This window comes from Choloepus didactylus, chromosome 1 (assembly GCF_015220235.1).
Source record: "Choloepus didactylus isolate mChoDid1 chromosome 1, mChoDid1.pri, whole genome shotgun sequence".
NCBI lineage: Eukaryota > Metazoa > Chordata > Mammalia > Pilosa > Megalonychidae > Choloepus > Choloepus didactylus.
Genome location: NC_051307.1, coordinates 44,629,420 through 44,649,636, shown reverse-complemented (window position 1 = coordinate 44,649,636; position 20,217 = coordinate 44,629,420). Strand labels below are relative to the sequence as shown.

The 20,217-nt window shown below is 34.0% G+C and overlaps 1 protein-coding gene across 1 annotated transcript in view; it reads left to right on the top strand.

Moving 5' to 3' along the window:
* Nucleotides 1–20,217, top strand: part of GBE1 (1,4-alpha-glucan branching enzyme 1) — a 357,328-nt gene that overhangs the window by 215,429 nt on the left and 121,682 nt on the right. Inside the window, exons 8-9 of the mRNA XM_037833759.1 lie at nucleotides 11,762–11,877; nucleotides 18,616–18,743. Of these exons, the coding sequence (XP_037689687.1) occupies nucleotides 11,762–11,877; nucleotides 18,616–18,743 (244 nt within the window). The remainder of the gene's footprint in view (nucleotides 1–11,761; nucleotides 11,878–18,615; nucleotides 18,744–20,217) is intronic.

Below are 20,217 nucleotides of genomic sequence, written 5' to 3'. Positions count from 1 at the left end.
TTGTTCAAACACCACAATTACATGGAACTTTGAATAGGAAGTGAGATATGGTAGGTTAGTATAGGCTGGAGTGAAATGGTGACACATCCCAGAGTAATTTGGGCAGATAATAAAAAATATATTTACAGCCTCCCCCTCCCCAGCCCCGAGGATCTGGGGGAAGGTGCGGATGTGTTGGACGTCTTCACCTGGACTGGTGTTGATGTTGTCACAAACATTGGGACTGGCGGTTTGATATGCTGAGTCCTTGTTCCTGGGACTTGCCCTTATGAAGCGTGTTACTGCAAAGGAGAGGCTAAACTTGCATGTAATGGTGCCTAAGAGTCTCCCCCTGAGTACCTCTTTGTTGCTCAGATGTGGCCCTCTCTCTCTCTAACTGAGCCATCTCGACAGGTAAACTCGCTGCCCTCCCCCCTACGTGGGACCCGACTCCCAGGGTTGTAAATCTCCCTGGCAATGCAGAATATGACTCCCGGGGATGAATGTGGACCCGGCATCGTGGGACTGAGACTATCTTCTTGACCAAAAGGGGGATGCAAAATGAGACGAAATAGTTTCAGTGGCTGAGAGATTTCAAATGGAGTAGAGAGGTCACTCTGGTGGACATTCTTATGTACTATATAGATAACACCTCTTAGGTTTTAATGTATTGGAATAGCTAGAAGTAAATACCTGAAACTACCAAACTCCAACCCAGCAGTCTGGACTCCTGAAGACAATTATATAATAATGTAGATTACAAGGGGTGACAGTGTGATTGTGAAGACCTTGTGGATCATACCCCCTTTATCTAGTGTATGGATGAGTAGAAAAATGGGGATAAAAACTAAAGGACAAATGGGGTGGGATGGGGGGGATGATTTGGGTGTTCTTTTTTCACTTTTATTTTTTATTCTTGTTCTGGTTCTTTCTGATGTAAGGAAAATGTTCAGAGATAGATTGTGGTGATGAACGCATAACTGTGTTATCATACTGTGGACAGTGGATTGTATACCATGGATGATTGTATGGTGTGTGAATGTATTTCAATAAAACTGAATTAAAAAAAAAAGTGGATTGGCAGCTTTTCTAAAGTAAGTTTCAAGTGATTTCCAATAAATTTGCATTGATATGTTGTCCAATTGATCCTATAGACTTCAGTCTTCATTATCACTTTCTGAGGAGCCTAGTTTTGCCTCCCCAGACTAGATTAACAGGTTCTCTGTAGAGTCACATAGTACCATATTTTTCTTTGTATTATTAAACATTATTGTAATCAAATGTACTTCTGTTATTATCTGTAAAATGCCTACCTCTCCCATTGGACTATAAATGGTTATTGGTCTATTTGTTTTTTTTTTTTTTGTTTATTTATAGCTGTGTTGCCCACACCTAGCTTTGTACCTAGCTCAAAGCAGATGCTCATATATATTTGTTGAATGAACCAATAAGTAAATAACCTTACTATTTCAGAAAAAAAAGGCAGGGTTATTTGTTTAAAGGTTGATTTTTGTTTTACCAAAAAGTCCTTATCTTTGTGAAGATTTATGTCAGTATGAAAAAATTGCCTATGTTTATTTTAGAACATATTGTTACATTTCCAACCATAAATAAAATGTATATTTAAAATATGTTTAAAAATGTCTATTATTTAAGAGGAGCACCTATTGATTAATCCCTTAGAGTATATTAAACATTGTGTTAATTGCTTTATTCACACTGCCTCATTTAATCCCTTTACAGGAGGATTCTGAGATTATCCTCCATTTTGCATTTGGGAAAACTGAGACTTAGAGAAGTTAAATAACTTGTCCAAATTTACACAACTAATAGAACTACTAATTAGAACTATGGATATATAGGGTCTGTGTAGTTTTTAAAAATTGGTATACCAGGGAAATTATGAAAGGCAGGAATTAATTTGCTCAGAGTCATGCTGAAGGTGTACTAAAGAATATGGGTTTTGGACTCAAGAAATTGAGACCCACCTTTGCCATAGCCTGGGTGACCCTGGGCACTTAACTTTTCTAAACCTCAGTTTCCCCGTGCACTCAGTGAATTACTTTTTCTTTCCTATAAAATATCTCCTATTTGACTGCACTCCAGCTAACTGACATCTGGGTATATTAATATACATACGAGAATTATATATTATTTAACAGGTGTGCCAGTTTGGATATATTAAGTCCTCCAAAAGCCATGTTCTTTAATGAAGTCTTGTGTGGGCAGACATTAATCTTTTGATTAAGTGTTTCCATGGAGATGTGACTCAATCAACTGTGGGTGAGACATTTGATTAAATTATTTCCATGGAAATGTGGACCCTGCCCATTCAGAGTGGGCATAAATTAAATTGCTGGAGTCCTGTAAGAGAGCACACAAACAGAGGGAGTTCAGAGCAGCTGAGGGAGACTTTTGGAGAGGTGCTTGCTGATGCTTAGAGATGGCTTGGAGATGTTTGGAGATGCTAGCCCAGAGTATGCCCCAGAAAAGCTAAGAAAGGATCCTGACACATAGATGCACAAGAGCTGAAGAAGCTAAGAGAGACTAGCCCAGAGACATTTTGAAGAAAGCCATTTTGAAACCAGAACCCAGGAGCAAAGGATCAGCAGATACCACCACATGCCTTCCCAGTTAACAGAAGTGTTCCGGACACCATCAGCCTTTTTTCAGTGAAGGTATCCTCTTGTTGATGCATTAATTTGGACACTTTTATGGCCTTAGGACTGCAAATTTGTAACCAAATAAACCACCTTTATAAAAGCCAATCCATTTCTGGTATTTTCCATAAAAGCAGCATTAGCAAACTGGAACAGATTTTCGTACCAGAGAAGTGGGATGCTGCTAAATTTGCAAACACCAAACGTGTTGGAACAGCTTTTTAAATGGATAAAGAGAAGATTCTGGAAGAATTGTGAGGAGATTGATAGAAAAGGCCTAGATTGCTTTGAAGAGACTATTGGTGAAAATATGGACTCTAAAGATACTTCTGATGAGGCCTTATATAGAAATGATGAATGTGTCATTGCCAACTGGAAGAAAAGTAATCCTTGTTTTAAAGTAGCAGATAATTTGGCAAAATTGAGTCCTGGTGTTGGATGGAAGGCAGAATTTGAAAGCGACAAGCTGATAGCTGAAGAGATCTCCAAACTAAGTGTTGAAAATTCAGCCTGTCTTCTCCTTGTAGCTTATAGTAAAATGCAAGAGGAAAGAGATAAACTGAGAACTGAGTTCTTGGGTTCAAAAAAACCAAAAAATTTATGTTTTGGAAGATTCTGGGCTTCCAGAAAGTGAGACCCCAGAGGTACCACATGAGGATTTAACCAAACATAGAAACCAACCGCCATTTCAATACAAGCCAAGATTGGAAAAGGAGATATCCAGAAAGGATTTTGATCCTTATCTGATGATTTTGATCCCTGTATGCTGCATGCCAAGCCAACAAATGTTTTGCAAGATCTGTATAAATGGAATGGAGGGGACGGAGAAGGGACAAATTGAAGGAAAAATTTATTCAGAGATAGAACCATGGAAGCTGAGGTCTAAAGTCAAGAAATCTTGGGCAAGGAGAGCAGAACCACACATTCACATGGAAAGGGTGAGTTTTTCCCAGAGGCAGAGGGAGGGTCTTCTGCCTCTATGCTCAGGAAAAGTGCTGCCACCCCAGGCCTCAGAGAGGGTGGGGCACATTCCTTGTGGATTGGGGAGAGCCTGGCCACCACCCCACTGTTTGGAGAGGGTACATTCTGAGCCATGGTGATGGAAGAGAGTCCACGTGCCACCCTGATGTTTGAGGAGGGTGGGGCCGAGAATAAGATGGTCTCCCCAATGCATGGATGTGTTGGAACACTCACCCCAGTGTTTGGAGAGAAAAGGGCTGCCATGAAGGCCCTTGGAAATTGTGGAATTGCGGCAGCCTGGAGGATAAAACGTCATTCTATAAATGACTCTCAGGCTTTGAGATCTAATGAAGTTTTCCCTGTGGTTTTAGAAATTGTTTTGGTCTGGTGAACTCTGTTTTTTTCTAATGTTGCAATTGGAACATTTATTCTATGACTGTCCTTCCTTTTTATATTGGCAGCAGATAACTTGTTCTAAGTCACACAGGTCTGTAGCCAGAGAGGGATTTTGCCTTAGGACAGACCACACCTGTGAGCAATTTTGATAGATCTTGTACTTACCTGTTGTTACTGAAATGATTTTAAGGTTTTGTGATATTCTGATAGGATGAATGTATTTTGTATTTGAATAGAACATGTCTTTTTTGGGGTCCAGGGAGGGAACATGCCAGTTTGGATGTATTATGTCCCCCAAAAGCCATGTTCTTAAATGCACTTGTGAAGGCAAACATTAATCTTTTGATTGTTCCCATGAAGATGTGACTCAATCAACTGTGGATGAGATATTTGATTAAATTATTTCCATGGAGATTGTAGACCCCACCCATTCAGAGTGGGTCTTAATTAAATCACTGGAGTCCTATAAGAGAGTACACAGACAGAGGGATTTCAGGGCAGCTGAGAGATTTTTAGAGATACTTGCTGATGCTTAGAGATGCGTGGAGATGTTTGGAGATGCTAGCCCAAAGTATGCCCCAGAGAAGCTAAGAGAGGATCCTGATGCATAGATGCACAGGAGCTGAAGAGTTTAAGAGAGACAAGCCCAGAGATATTTTGGAGAAAGCCATTTTGAAACCAGAACCCAGGAACAAAGGATCAGCAGATGCCAACCACGTGCCTTCCCAGCTAAGAGAGGTGTTCTGGGCACCATCGACTTTTCTTCAGTGAAGATATCCCCTTGTTGTTGCATTAGTTTGGACATTTTTATGGCCTTAGGACTGTAAATTTGTAACCAAATAAACCCCCTTTATAAAAGCCAATCCATTTCTAGTGCTTTCCATAATGGCAGCATTAGCAAACTGGAACAGCAAGTTTAGTGCAACTTTGAAAACTGCTGAAGGAATGATGTGTGAAATTTAAATATGATTAATAGCAGTCCCTCAACTAGTTTCCTGGGTTTCCCATCCCCCAGAATACATATACCCAAACACACAAATATTTCCTGAAGAACTAACTGCTTCACTTTTTTTCACCCTACCTCTATCCGTATGCAACTGTTTTCCTCCAGTTCATCTTTCTGGAACATTTATCCATTTTTGTTCTTTGAATAATACATGGTTGTATCTTAAAAACAACTTCTTTATTGTTCTCCTAAATATCTGTATTTTTATGTAGACTATAATAAAATATATAATATACTTGAGTGCTGTCATAAAATATTAATTATATTGGGGTGATAGCCAAGGAAGTCCTACTGTTCTCTGTATAAGGTCAGTATAGCCTATAAAATCATTATTAGTTTAGACAGGAAAAGAAAAACTAATTCCCAGAAATTTTACACACTGCATTTGTAAATATGCAAGATATTTATTCTCCTTCACATGTATTTTCTTCTTTTATTTTTGTTCCTATTTAAATGTATGTATCTCTGTAAGTTGCCTGAAGTCATCTTTTGGAATAAAACTAGCTAAATATAAGTAAATAAACACTATATACCTAAATTCACAATTTTAATAAGATGATGGGAAATTGGCAAGTTCAAGAATACACTTTTCTACAATATAAATATAATAGCTTATTTCAATATCATAGTTAATCTATTAGAAATAAATCAATCAGAAGAGAACAAAATGAGAAAAGAGATGTATGTGAATAGTTAAGGTTTCCAAACTTCTGCTTTTGAGAGAACTATCAAATCATATTACCAATTATGGTGTGATATTTGTGAATGATGTATCTCTATAAATGTTCAGGTTACTGTCAGTTGATTTAACCCAAACCAGGAATTAGCTTCATTTTATAGGTAAGATAGAATTTTTAATCTTGTTGGAAAAACATTTCTATGTGCATGTATATTTGTATGTATCTATGTATTTGAATACGTTTATGTATATGTGTATGTATATGTATATAATCACCTAACCTACAGTGATTTGTTCTGGAGAAGAACAGTGTCTTGTTTAGATGAGATATGTATTGAATTTCATGTGATTCCTCACTTGTTTCATTATAGGGGGAATGCCCTAGATTAGCTATTTGTTTTCTAGATCTTAGGCTTGTCAGAATTTTGGGTCCTTCACTTTAAAATAGATGGTTCTAAAGTTCTCTCCAAACTTTAATAGTATATATTACAAGCATTAATGCTTTGAAATATCACCTTTGGTAATGATCTTTTGAGAAAGTAGAGAAATATGAACCAATTTTTAAACAAATGATATAAAAATTTATTAATTTATTAATTTCTGAATCACTGAAGGTAATCATTATCAGAGTGGATTTTTGTTTTAGGTTTGTCTTTTTCCTTCAGAGCAGAGTGTTAGCTTTCACTTTTCTCTCACTGCTTATCTGTTTCCACTCCCTATACACGCAAATGCATATACACCCATGTGGTTGAACACACACACACATTCTCCTTCAAGTTTGCCTTTTTCTTATATTCCTTCAGCAGGTAACCAAGCTTATTAAAATGTAGGTTAAACTAGAGAAATAAGGACTTGAAAAATTCTCAAGTCGAGTATTTTTTTTTAATAAAAGTGTAATTGGAAGCATTTTGCATATACATGCACAATATGCTATCCTCTCCTAATTTCCTATAGAATACTAGATTAGATTTATGGATAATATGAATAGAGATAATTTTAATACAATATTTAATAAGCTAAGTATAATTTAAGCCTTAAGGAAAAGAAAACGTCTTATAATGGGTAGAGATAACCAGGGCTTAATGGTTACAATCTGTTTAAACAGTACAGTAATTTATATAAAATAAAGTTGCACAGGATGAAATCCAGAAAATAATATGACTTAAAAAGAAAACTGCAAAGTCATAATGTATAACTACCTATGTTCTGAAATTTATATAATTTTAGATTATTAGTACTTGAATGAAGAGTTTGTCTCGTTAGAGCTGTTGTGCTTCTTACTACCTAATTTCATTTGAAATTATTATATACAATAGCCCAATATAGTTATCAGTGTCTAAAAACCCAAATACATTTTATTATCTATGATAGTTTCTAGTCTTATGTGTCATATAATCTTAGTTATGTAATTCCTAATGGCTGAATTCATAATACAAAATATAAAGAAAACTAATTTTTTTTTCATCAAGTAAGTAAATTGACAGGCAAGTTCATTTTTTAAAATAGAGTACATTGCTAGATAGTTCCTGTTTTTCAATAGTGACATTTTAGAATATCTTCCTAAGATGATTTTATTATTATTTAATTTAACATTCTATTCTTTCATTTGATATATCATTTTTTTTCCACATAGGAAAAAGTTCCAGACCAGCTTCTTTCCTCAAGTTCAGTTGACTGCCTCAATTGAAATACCCAAATTGAAATATGAGATTTTTGCTTCGTAGTTTTATGATGTACTATCTAAAAGTCATTCAGCTTTAAAGACTGTGGAATAGTTAAAAAGAACATCATTTTTCTTTATGTCTTTTATTTAGCCACTGTTTTAATAATGTCTATTTATTTGTGGACCGTGTTAGTAGGATTTTAGTAACATCCAGTGGACTACTTTGCTTAGTTTGAAAATCCAGCGGATATTTTGTACTGCAAATAAATAGGGTATTAGGCAAATGCCTTTTGATTACAAAAATTTTAACTCCATTAAATAAATGTCATAATATATGAATATGCACACTTGCCAAGAAAATTGGCTATGTTTTATTAAATAAAAATAGTTTTGTTTGCCAGACTGTGTGACAGTCAACTGTTTTTTTTAATTATTATTTTTTTTAATTTTGGGGGATATTTCCTAAAAACTTTGGTATTGGAATTAATAGTTTTTGGCAAATTTTCTTTAATGAGTCCTCATTACTTGATTACAGGTTGAATATTTCAGACTTCTAAACCAATTAGTCTTTTGATTATTTTGATTGCCAGAAATCTTTAAATGCATACATGATCCATCAATGTATTCAGTTTCTATATTAGACACCTGTGATTTTAAACTTTTTAGTGGTTTATGATCTACTAGAAAGTCAGCTACATTTCATTATCTTTCTCTGGTTTTTAGGGAGTTTGTTTAAGGTTCAGGAGAAAATGCAAGTAAGCTAATTGATTGACTTTAGGCCATATAGAGGACAGTGTTAGTTTCTAACTAATGTGTTGATTAGTTTAAGTTATAAAGCTCATAACCAAAATAGATGACTTCTCATACATATTCCTGCTGACCCTAAAATTTCTATTTTTTGACATTACTTTCTAAAACTTAATCTCTAGCTCCTCCGGTTGTCGAGAAACTAGGCTGTCTCTTGGTTTGTAAGCACACCTTTTAAAAGCCTTATGCCAATGATGTAACCTTAAAATCTAAGTCCCACCTTGTATGTTTGACTACACCAAAGTAAAACTACACTTTTAAATTCTGCTTTATGTTTTTATGGGATTCTAATCAACTGGATATATCAACTGTGTTACAGGCTATCTGATGACATTTTGAGGTAGGAAAAGTAAATTGCCTTTTTTATTATACCCTTTGCCAGACATTTTCATACTTTGACTCAAGGCAAACCATTCAGTTGTGATGATTCAGTTGATTTATTACAGAGAACATTGAGCAGTATTTCTAATGCAGCAGTAGTTTGGAATGCATCATAACTCCTCTTCCTCTCAACCCCCTCGGACGGAAAAATTGGAACTTATGGGTACTGGATTTGATAATTATGATGGTAGAAATAGTAAAAGACATTTTTCAGATGTCTTTATTTTCACTGGTGATATTTTCCTTAAGTGTGTTCTGTTCTACTTAAAAAGTAAATCCTAGATTCAGTGAACTAGTTCATGTATGAGGTTCACATTTTTATTGTCTATGTGACTGTTGAAGGGTGGAGTGCAGAACAGAGTACCTCAGCCAGATGTCCTTAGGTATTTAGATTTTTAATTTAGTTTTAAGATTCTTTCTCTTGGTTTTGAGGTCGAGGTACCTCTGAAATAAAATAGCTTGGGAAGAAGTTTTTTTCTCAAGGTACCTGTACTACCTATTTTATATTCATATAATAGAACTTAGCTTCTGCCTTCTTGAGAAAATACCTGAGACTGTTATCCTTAGAAAGTCCTGCCCACGAGGTTGGCCCTTTTCTGATGTTTGGGAACTTGGATTTCAGGCTTCTGACCATTTCCAGAACTTTTGAGAGTGGCCTACCATGCCTAAACTGTTTGTTCAGACAATGTGGTTGATGCCGAATACCTGCTTTCCTTCTGGAAGCCTGGATTTTGGTATGTGCCAAGGCAGAGAGAGGGCAGAGGGTGCCTCTGTGACCAGCCCCAGTAAAAGCCCTGGGAACGGAGTCTCCAGTGATCTTCTCTGGTAGTTTCGTGATAACTCACTGCTGGAGGAACTAAGCATGTCCTGCTTGGCTCCACTGGGAGAGTACTCTTGGAAGCTTGTGTATGGTTTCCTCTGAACTTCACTGTATGCTCCTTTCCCTTTAGGCTGATTTTGCTTTATGTCCTTTTGTAGTTACAAATCATAGCCAGGTGTGATCCTAGTGAATCACTGAACTTGGGGGTGGTATCAAGGACCCCAACACAGCTTTCCTATTATAATTTAACTTCTCTGATCTGAGATACATATGGTTATATGATAGTTAAACAAATTGTCTACATTAATTTGGATTTTTATGTATTCTAAGAAAAAGGAAAACTACATCTTCATTCTAATCACACTATAAATACTCTTTACAGACCTACTATTTTTCAACTGAGTTCTTGATTGTGTTTGTGCAAGTACTCACATGCTGTATGGTTATGCATAGACTCAGTTTTCTAAGTTCTCTGTCTTCTTAGATTTCTCAAGTCCTGATTTACTGACCTGAGTACAAGCAATCTGTGTTTTATTCAAAGCATTGGATTTACAAGGAGCATATTAGTCTGTCTAGATTTAATATGCTAAAATGATAAGGGACACAAAATTGGGACCACAGAAATACTGGAGACATACTTTATGAGACTCCCTTTCCCCCTATTTTCTGCAAAATTAAATAATTTTTAATTAATTTTTAATTAAACAACAAAGGCAATGTATTTGTTCAGGCTTCATCACCAGGAATTCAAATTGAAAATTTTAAAGTACTCTGCAAGCCAAACAAGAGAGTAGTTGGTGTCAGATAAGGCCCAGGGAGCAATAGTTTGTAATTTCTGGTTTATAGATTTATATCTTCATATGTCTATCCAAGATATTTAGTATTTAAACAGGTTTTGCTCCCACTCTGGAGTATTTTTGTCTAAAAATATCTTTCAGTTTACTTTTCAGAAGTGAAATATTATTAATAGTCAAAGGGTCAAATTAGAAAACCATATGTCCTTTTCAAAACATTGTTTTGAGAGGATTATTGATATGGTATGCAAATTTCTTTCTGAAATGCCCATAATGCATCCTTGTTTAAAAAAAATATAGAAATTGGAAATTCTGACACAAAATAGAGTAATATTCATCTTGTTCAGTTGTAGACTATACCTCGTTTTTATTCATTTCTATTGTTAAACAAGAATATTTTCCCTTAAACCTTAAATAAATCTACATTGATAGAAACATAACAAATTCCACCTTCAGCATTGCTTGGACCTAACAGTCTAGAATCCCCTGACTCCCTTTCATATCTACTGGATTGTTTGCATCTCTGCCCTTTAAAGAAAAAAAGAAAATTAAGAAATTTTCATAATTGAAAGTAACATATTTGAAGCAGTTAATTGACAGTAGCACTTATCTCTTCCCAAGATTGGATTTACAATTCTGGAGTTGATTGTGGTGTCTTAATTTTCATTTTTGTCAGATTGCCTTTCAATATATGGGGGGTTTAAAAAATACATAAATTTCAACTGGGTTAAAGATTTGTGTACATTATTACAGCTTTGTCATTAAACTAAATGAGGTATTAAAGTCTTACAACCATAGTTATAATAAGTTAGAGAACTCAACCATAACTATATGACTAAAGAAGATACTAATTGATGATGTCCCCTTTTCAGTTGTCCAAAGTAGACTTGTTTCGTGTGGTGTTTTTAATTGAGTTACACTGATCTTTGTTTTCTTTCTGTTTTTATGTGTGTAGGACTCTTTAACTTGTAGAGCTTTCTACTTTATGAAACATGTGTTTTGCTTGTAATTAGATTTTGTTTTTTGCCCCCACCAAACAAATCTAGTAAACGTAATATTACTTATTATGGGATTTATTTTATGTTACTGTTTCTTTTAGTTTTTATTTTCAATTGCATCTGTTTGAAATTGAAACAGGAGGAAATATTTTAAATAGACAAACATTGAAGGCAGTCTTTCTACTGATAATGAACATTTATTTTCAAAAGGAAAAGATAATAACCATTTATATTACATGAAAAATCTTGATGAAAATTCAGGTATTTGTTTGAGCACTGCAATCTAATAATCACTGTTCTGGTTGCTGGGGACACAGCACTGAACAAGACAGTTTCTGCCTTTAAGGCCAGACTTACACATTTTTTCTCAGTTTTTTCAGATATTTAATGATTTTGTGGCTGAAGGAAAATTAATAATTTTTCCTTTTAAAATGAATTTCATCAAACCAGTGATATTTGTTAGTTGTTTTCTGGTTTTTAAATTATGTATTTCTTTGAATATCATTATTGAAATAAGAGCAATTTATAATTTTAATTAATAATCTGTTAGCAAACAGGATGTGTAGTGATTAATGCAATTTATGTTGTGCTAAAATATGCATTTGTTTAATATTTTAGCTGGGAAGTTTTAAGATTCCTTCTGTCAAACATAAGATGGTGGCTGGAAGAATATGGCTTTGATGGATTTCGTTTTGATGGTGTTACTTCCATGCTCTATCATCACCATGGAATGGGTAGGTAACCTGATAAAGAAAGATGTACCATGATTTTTTTTTTTTACTGAAAGTTTACAATTAGGTGTGGATTTCACTTACAGCAGCTGCAAAGACTGTGATGGGCTGATTTTTATTAATCTCATATATGGCTCTTTTGTAGTCATTTCTGACCCTTTAGCAAGAAGTATAGTAAAAACAAATTTATAAAGGAGTAAAAAAAATGGTATTTTTGGAAATATATTACATAATAATATCTTATCCTCACTTGTAGTTTTCTTTAAAAACTCTCTTGTAAGGAAACTTTTTTAAACAACCTCATAATGTAAACATGCATTTGCAATGAAAAATAAATAACAATAATAATAAATGAGGACATTTATGAATGAGTGGGATCATTTGCATATAGAACATTAAAGAAATGCATGTTTTTAAAATATAGATTTACTCAATTAAAATTAAATTGGAAATTCATTTGTAATTAAAAATATTGATCACACAATTTAAAGCTGTGCAAAGGAAGATCACAGAATCTTAATCGATGCACTGATAACACAGTGAACAATTGTTATTATTCTCTATGACCACATATTCACCAGAAACATCTAATCAGGAAATGGGAGAACAGCTTAAGTCCATGAATCTTTAAAAGTGGCTGCCAAGGAAAGAAGTTGAAGAATGTACTGCAGGCTGAGAGGAAAATTTACAGATCTAAATGCTTACATTAAAAAAGAAGAAAAATCTCAAATCAGTGACCTTACCTCAAAACTAAGAAAGAGAAGAACAGACTAAACCCAAAGCAAACAAAAGGAAGAAAATAACAAAGATAAGTGTGAAGATAAATGAGATAGAGGATTAAAAAAAATAGAATCAGCAAAACCAAAAGTTGCTTCTCAGAAGAGAACAATAAAATTGACAAACCTTTAGCTAGACAAAAAAAGGGAGAGGACATAAATGAAATAAAAATAAAATATAAGCATAAATTAAAAATCAATAAAATAATAAAAAAAGGTGACACAAATAATTAAAATCAGAAATGAAAATGAGAACATTATTACTGATGCCACAGAAATAAAAAGGACTATAAAAGGATACTAGAAACAACTGTAAGCCAAGAAATTGTATAACTTAGATGAATGGACAACCCTCTAGAAACTCATAAACTGCCTACAGTGATTCAAGAAGAAATAGAATATCTCAACAAACTCAAACAAACAATGACTAGTAAAGAGATTAAACCAGTAAACGAAAACCTCCCAACAAAGAAACCCCAGACCAGATGGTTTTACAGGTGAATTTTACCAAATGTTCCAAAAAGAATTAACACCCATTCTGCTCAAAGTCTTCCAGAAAATTTAACAGGAGGGAACACTCCCTAACTCATTTTAAGTGTCTAACATCACCCTCACACCAAAGCCAGATGAAGATGCCACAAGTAAAGAAAAATACAAACCAATAACCCTTATGAATATGGATGCAAAAATGCTCAACAAAATACTAACAAACTGAATACGACAGCACATCGAAATAATTGTTCATCATCATCAAGTGGGGTTCATCTCAGTTATTCAAGGATGATTCAACATAAGAAAATTTTAAAAATATAGTATACCACATTAACAGAACACAGAAGAAAAACCTCATGATCATTTCATTAGATGCAGAAAAGGCATTTGTCAAATCCTAGCACTCCTTCTTGAGAAAAGAACTTAGAAAACTAGGAAAATGAGGAAACCTCTTTTCATGATAAAGAGTATCTATGAAAAACCCACAGCTAACATCATAGTCAATGGTTAGAATCTAAAAGCTTTCCCTCTAAGATCAGGAACAAAACAAAGAAGCCCACTGTCACCAATGTTATTCAACATTGTACTGGAAGTTCTAGCTAGAGCAATTAGACAGGAGGAAGAAATAAGAGGCATCCAAATTAGAAAGGAAGATGTAAGACTTTCTCTTTTTGCAGATGACATGATCCTATATACAGAAAATCCTGAAAAATCCACAACAAAGCTACTAGAACTAATAAATTAAGTCAGCAAAGTGGCAGGGTGAAGATCAACATAAAAAAACAGTAGTGTTTTTTTATACTGGTAATGAACAAACTGAAGAGGAAATTAAAAAATAAATCCATTTACTATAGCAACTAAAAGAGTGAAACATCTAAGAATAAATATAACTAAGAATGTAAAGAACTTGTGCACAGAAAACTAAGACATTGCTAAAAGAAATCAAAGAAGACCTAAATAAATGGAAGAACCTTCCAAGTTCATGGATTGGAAGATTAAATATTGTTAATATGTCAGTTCTATCCAATTTACAGATTCAGTGCAATCCCAATCAAAATTCCCACAGCGTTCTTTGAAGAAATGAAAAAGATAATCATCAAATTTGTATGGAAGAGTACGGGGGCCTGGATAGCCAAAGCTATCTTGAAAAAGAAGAACAAAGTTGGAGGATGCACAAAGCCATACTCATCATATCAGCTTGGTATTGGCACAACACAGGCATATAGACCAATGAATCAAATTGATACTTCAGAAATCAGTTCTCACATTTATGGCCAAATTGACAAGGGTGCCAAGTCTGCCTGATGAGGAGAGAATAGGGTTTTCATTAAACGGTTTTGGGTAAACTGGATGGCCATATGCAAAAGAATGAAAATGGACTCACACCTTACACCATACACAAAAATCAACTCAAAATGGATCATAGACATGAACCAGAACTATAAAACTCCCAGAAGAAAATGTAGATAAGCATACTCAGGACCTTGGGTTAGGGAATGGTTCCTTAGATTTTACACCCAAAGCACAAGGAATAAAAGAAAAAAATAGGTAAATGGGGCCTCATCAAAATTAAAAATTTGGGGGCATCAAAGGTCTTTATCATGAAAGTAAAAAGACAACCTACTCAATGGGAGAAAGTATTTGGAAACCACGTATCTGATAAGGGTTTAATATCCAGAACATATAAGGAAATCCTGCAACTCAACAATAAAAAGATAAATAATCCAATTTAAAAATGGGTAAAAGACTTGAATAGACATTTCTTCAAAGATAGAGAAAGGTCAAAAAACATATAAAAAGTTGCTCAACTTCATGAGCTATTAGGGAAAGACAAATCAAAAACACAATAAGATACCATTTTACACTCACTAGTGTAACTACCTTTTTAAGAAAAAACAATATAATTTCAAGTACTGGCAATGATTTGAAGAAATGGGAACACTCATGCAGTCTTTGTTGGTAGGAATGTGAAATGGTGCAGCCGCTGTGGAAGACAGTTTGGCAGTTCCTCAGAAATAGAAGTATAGAATCATCATATGACCTGGAAATCCCACTTCTGAGTATATACTCAAAAGATTTGAAAGGAGGGACTTGAAGAGATATTTGCACACTGATATTCATAGTGGCATTATTCACAATTGCCAAAAGGTGGAAGCAACCTTAATGTCCATCAACCGATGAACTGGGTAAACTAAATGTGGTATATACATTCAAAGGAATATTGCTCAGTCATAAAAAGGAATTAAGTTCTGATATATGGATGAACTGTGAAGACATCTGGTTGAGGGAAATAAGCCAGGCATGAAAGGATAAATATTGTATGACCTCTCTGATATGAAATAATTAGAATAAGCAGACTCATAGTGTCAGAATCTAGGATACAGGTTACCACAGCATTGATCAGATAGAGAAAGGGGAGTTAATGCCTAAATTATACAGTTTCTGTTCGGAATCATGGAGATGTTCTGGTGAGGGATGGTGGTGAGGGTAGTACAAGATTGTGAACATAATTGACAGCACTGAATTATTTGTTTGAATTTGTCCTGAGGGGAAATTTTAGATTGTATATATGTTACTAGAAAATAATTTAAGAAAAACATAGGACTGTATAACACAAACAGCGAACCCTATCGTAAATGATGGACTATAGTTAATAGTACAATTATAATAATGTTTTTTAATGAATTGTAAAAAATGTACCACGCTAATGCAAGGTGCAAGGTGTTAATAATAGGGTGGTACATAGGAACTCTGTATTTTATACATAATTTTTCTGTATGTCTTCAACTTCTAAGAAAAAGAAGAAGAAAGAATGTACTGCAGCAGTGTACTGATACTTGTGCTTAATCATGGTGCCACCTACATGTGAAATTCCTAGGAATAAGTTAAATAATGGCATGTCTCACTAATATCTGCCTGTTTGGAGAGAAGCTGACCTAGGAGATAAAGAGAAAAGTATGGTTACAGTTAAGGAAAATCCTTTGCTGAGCTAATACCCGTACATGTCTCTGCAGAACCTCTCTTCGCTGAGGCTGTGTATTTTCCAGGGAATTGTGCTGAGTGGGGAAATGTAGAACATCAGATGGGCTATGCTCTTTATGGATAAAGAGCCAAAGAAATGGTAAAAACATTTTGAGTTGTATAACAGAAATTATTCTCCTTGAAATTAAAATAAAGCAACCCAAAATTGCATGTCAAAAAGACCAACTATGTACCAGGAATAATTGAGATAGAGCAATTAACAGTGCTTGATTTATAAAATTTAGTGGTAAAGATAAATCATCAGGAGAAATCTAGGAAGAAAAAGCAACTTATCTGCATGGATGAAAAAATTAGCTCTCTACAAACTATATTGCCAACTATAACATCTACACAATTCTCAGGAAACCAGTGAGACTCAAAAATATGGTGGGTGAATTGTCACTGAGATATAAACATGAAAGAACTTGGAAAATAAAGCATTCATGATTGTACTTGGAAAATTGGAAAATAGAGTATCATGATTATACTTGGAAAATATTCCTCAGTGACGACATCCCAGCCAATCAAAAATATGAGCCAATATAAAGAACTCATTTGTGGGGAAACAGGGAAAAAAGACTGGTATTGAACAGTGATTTGATTTAATTACAAAATAATAGTAAACAACTTAAGGAAAAGAAAGTAACTGCTATAACCCTAACAATGAACAATACTTTAACAAAAATTAGGAGGTGGGGAAAAGGGAAAGAAGGAGGTTTGAGGATATTTTATTTTCTTTGTCATCATAGGAAATCCATATTGTCAAAATTGAAGTGTGTTTAAAATAAAATTAACCTCATGAGTAATATTTATGATGTTTTTAATATTTGCTTTTCTTAACCTTAGAGGGAGCTAATAGGAACTAATATTAACATCTCTTGATGTGAGCAAAAAAAAAAAAAAAACCTGAAATTTGAAATTTGTGATTCCTTTTCATTTCTTTTCATTTCATTTTTTCTGCTCTAAAGTCCCTTAGTTAAAATAATTTGAGATATATCAAAAGGTTCCATGCCTAAAATAACCCAGTACTCATAAAATTATTTCTAAATAGCCCTTTATCCTTCTACTTGTGTGTATACTAATGCCTGAAATGATGTTGACCAGCCGTAACCTTATTTCTGGATGTTGGGATTTGGAGTGATTTATTGCCTTGCTCTGAACTTTGCCAGTATTTCTTCCTTTTTTAAATGAGTATGTTAATTTTCATGAAAACAGTAAAATGTTTCTAAAAAGTTTTAGTAATATCTAGTGGTGACCTTAGTATGGCGAAAGAGGTAACCTTTTATAAAGCTATTTGGCAAAATCCAAAAAGTGTTTATTGTGTCTGTGTTTGAATCAACTTTACCATATGTAGCAATTTGTCCTGAGGGACTTCTCCCACAAGAGAGAAAGTGGTATGGTGATGGATTTTTAGCATAGCATTTATTTGAAAGCAAAAACTTGAGTACCTGTCAATGGAAAGAAATGACCAAATGAACCATGATAAAACTAATTTCCATACAATGAAATAGGACAAGAATGATACATATTTGTATATTGACATTGAAATACTCTAAAATAATCTCCAAGATAACTTTCCAAGTCAAGAAGACAAGAAGAATTCCAATATAGTCTGTAGACTACTAATTAAATACCATTATTTTAATCAATCCAGTCAAAATTATATCTTTAGTACCTACTAGGACTATGTGAAGTCACTGCGCTAGGTATTAGAATTATAGAGAGCAACAAAATAGATGCACTCCATGCATTTTCAGAGCTTATTTTACAGTAGGGGAGAGAGACCATAAACAAATAAATGTGTGCTATGCCAGCCACAGCATAACATGTTTGCTATAAATGTTATGACAGCAAATTTTAAAAGGAACAGCCAAGGTGGTCAGGACAGACTTCTCTGATAAGGTCTGGCTGAGGAGATGGTTTTTGAGCAGAGACCCAAATGAAGTAAGGGAACATCTGGATTGGGGTATGAGAGTGAGGTGGGAGAACCAGGGCCCTAGATGGAAATGTTCTTGGAATGTTTAAAGAAAAGCAGGAGCACCAGTGCCTATCTTAGTGAATATCATAGGGAGAAAAGGTTTGAGAAACTGCACCCAAGCCTTAATAGTGATTATATTTGAAAGGTGAGATTGTGGGAGGCTCTTATTATTAATGTCACACATTTCAGAAAATTGTGAATTTTGTATGAATTTTTCTACATTAGTAAAAGAATTTAACTATGTAAAATAAAAATGAATTGAAGGATTATATGAATTCTGAATGTTCACAAGGAGTGCTGTTCTAAGTAAGAGCATGTATTTTATGATGATATTGTGTGTATCTATAATACAATATGATATAATTTTGCTGTAATAACAAAATTGATACCAACACACTAATTGTTGGTGCATTTGTGCAGAGTTAAGACTTGCATGTTAACATAATGCATCCATATTGATTTTTTCTTCTCTAGGTCAAGGCTTTTCAGGTGATTATCATGAATACTTTGGACTACAAGTAGATGAAGATTCCTTGATTTATCTCATGTTGGCCAATCATTTGGCCCACACGTTGTACCCAGATTCTATAACAATAGCTGAGGTAAAGTTGTAATGATCTCTTGCACTCTACCCCCTTTTATGTAGAACATTTTGTGAGCATACAGTATTTGAATAATTAACCTAATGTTAGTAATTGCATAAATGAAATTGTACCCTGAATATAGTACAGCTACTGAGTATGGTTGGCACATTATTTAGAATTCACTGTTTTCTTATTAGGAGATAATAATGTACACTAATTACCTGTCACCATTCCATTGTTAAAAGGAAAATGTCAGTGGTTAGAAAGTAAAATATCCTATGGACAGGTCCTTCCACCGTGAGACCTTCAGCAATGAAAAGAATTGAATATTAATGTGTGTCTGTTTATTTATTATTTTTTTTCTTTGCTGGTCTATTCATTAGAGATGGCATGGATTGCTGCCTGCAAGCTTCTGTGAGGCCGTTCTTGTTGTGATGTGATTACCTTTCTTGTTTACATTATTGCTCTTGGATTGCCAAATGTTCACTAGTTTTTCATGATTACTGAAGGTTCATGATTAACTGTCCCAAGCTGCACTGTAATGATATAATTCAGTATATGCATAATTGACAATCCCCCTCTTGGTGATAAATGTGATGAATTAGGAGTTTTGTTAAATGCTTATGCTAATTTAGATTAGGTTCTAAAATCCCCTTGGATTTCTGAGACCTCTAACTAGGAATTATTATTAAAATTGAATTTAGCAAATTAAAACTGCTCTATACAAAGTGTAGTGGTTGGCATATAAAGTTAGTAAGATTATTGTTAAAAGAATTAGAGATGGGGTGCATTTTTGTGTTCTTGGCATTTACTTCACTGGCATGAATTGCAGGACTGACAGTCTCCTTTCTGCAGCATTTATTGTTTTTATATACTTTTTCTATCCATCGTATTTAAAAACTAGAAATTTCCAACTAGATGGTATGAATTACTTGTTTGTCTCTGGATAGAGAACAATTTTACTTCCTTCAGGTCTTCTGCTTTCTAAATATCTTCTAGAAATAGAGCAACGGGCCCTAAAGTCCTGAAGTAATTTCTCAAGTAGAATTTAAAAAACAAAGTAAAACTTAGTAGTACCACTTTGATATCCAATTTTTTTCCACACTCTCTCCCTACTCACATTTAATCATAACACATAATTCTTGCTAATACTAGACTTTCAGTGCTGAATATCTTTTAATGCCAATCAAAATGCATTTTAAACTTTTATTTTGTCTAATTATTTTATCTATCAAACATCAAAAAGTTAATTATTTTGTCAATTGTTTACAGCTATTCAAAGTAGAGATATCACATATGACAAATTACTATAAATAATTAATGACAGCACAAATCAAAAATTGGTACTGAAGGAAAAGAAGCAATTATTTAACACATGAAACTTAAAATTGTTATGTTCATCTTTCCTTTTATTTCAAGTAAAATACTTTCATCATCTAGGGAGCTCTAGTCTGAGTATCAGTGTTTTTACCAATGAAACTTTGAAACTTTA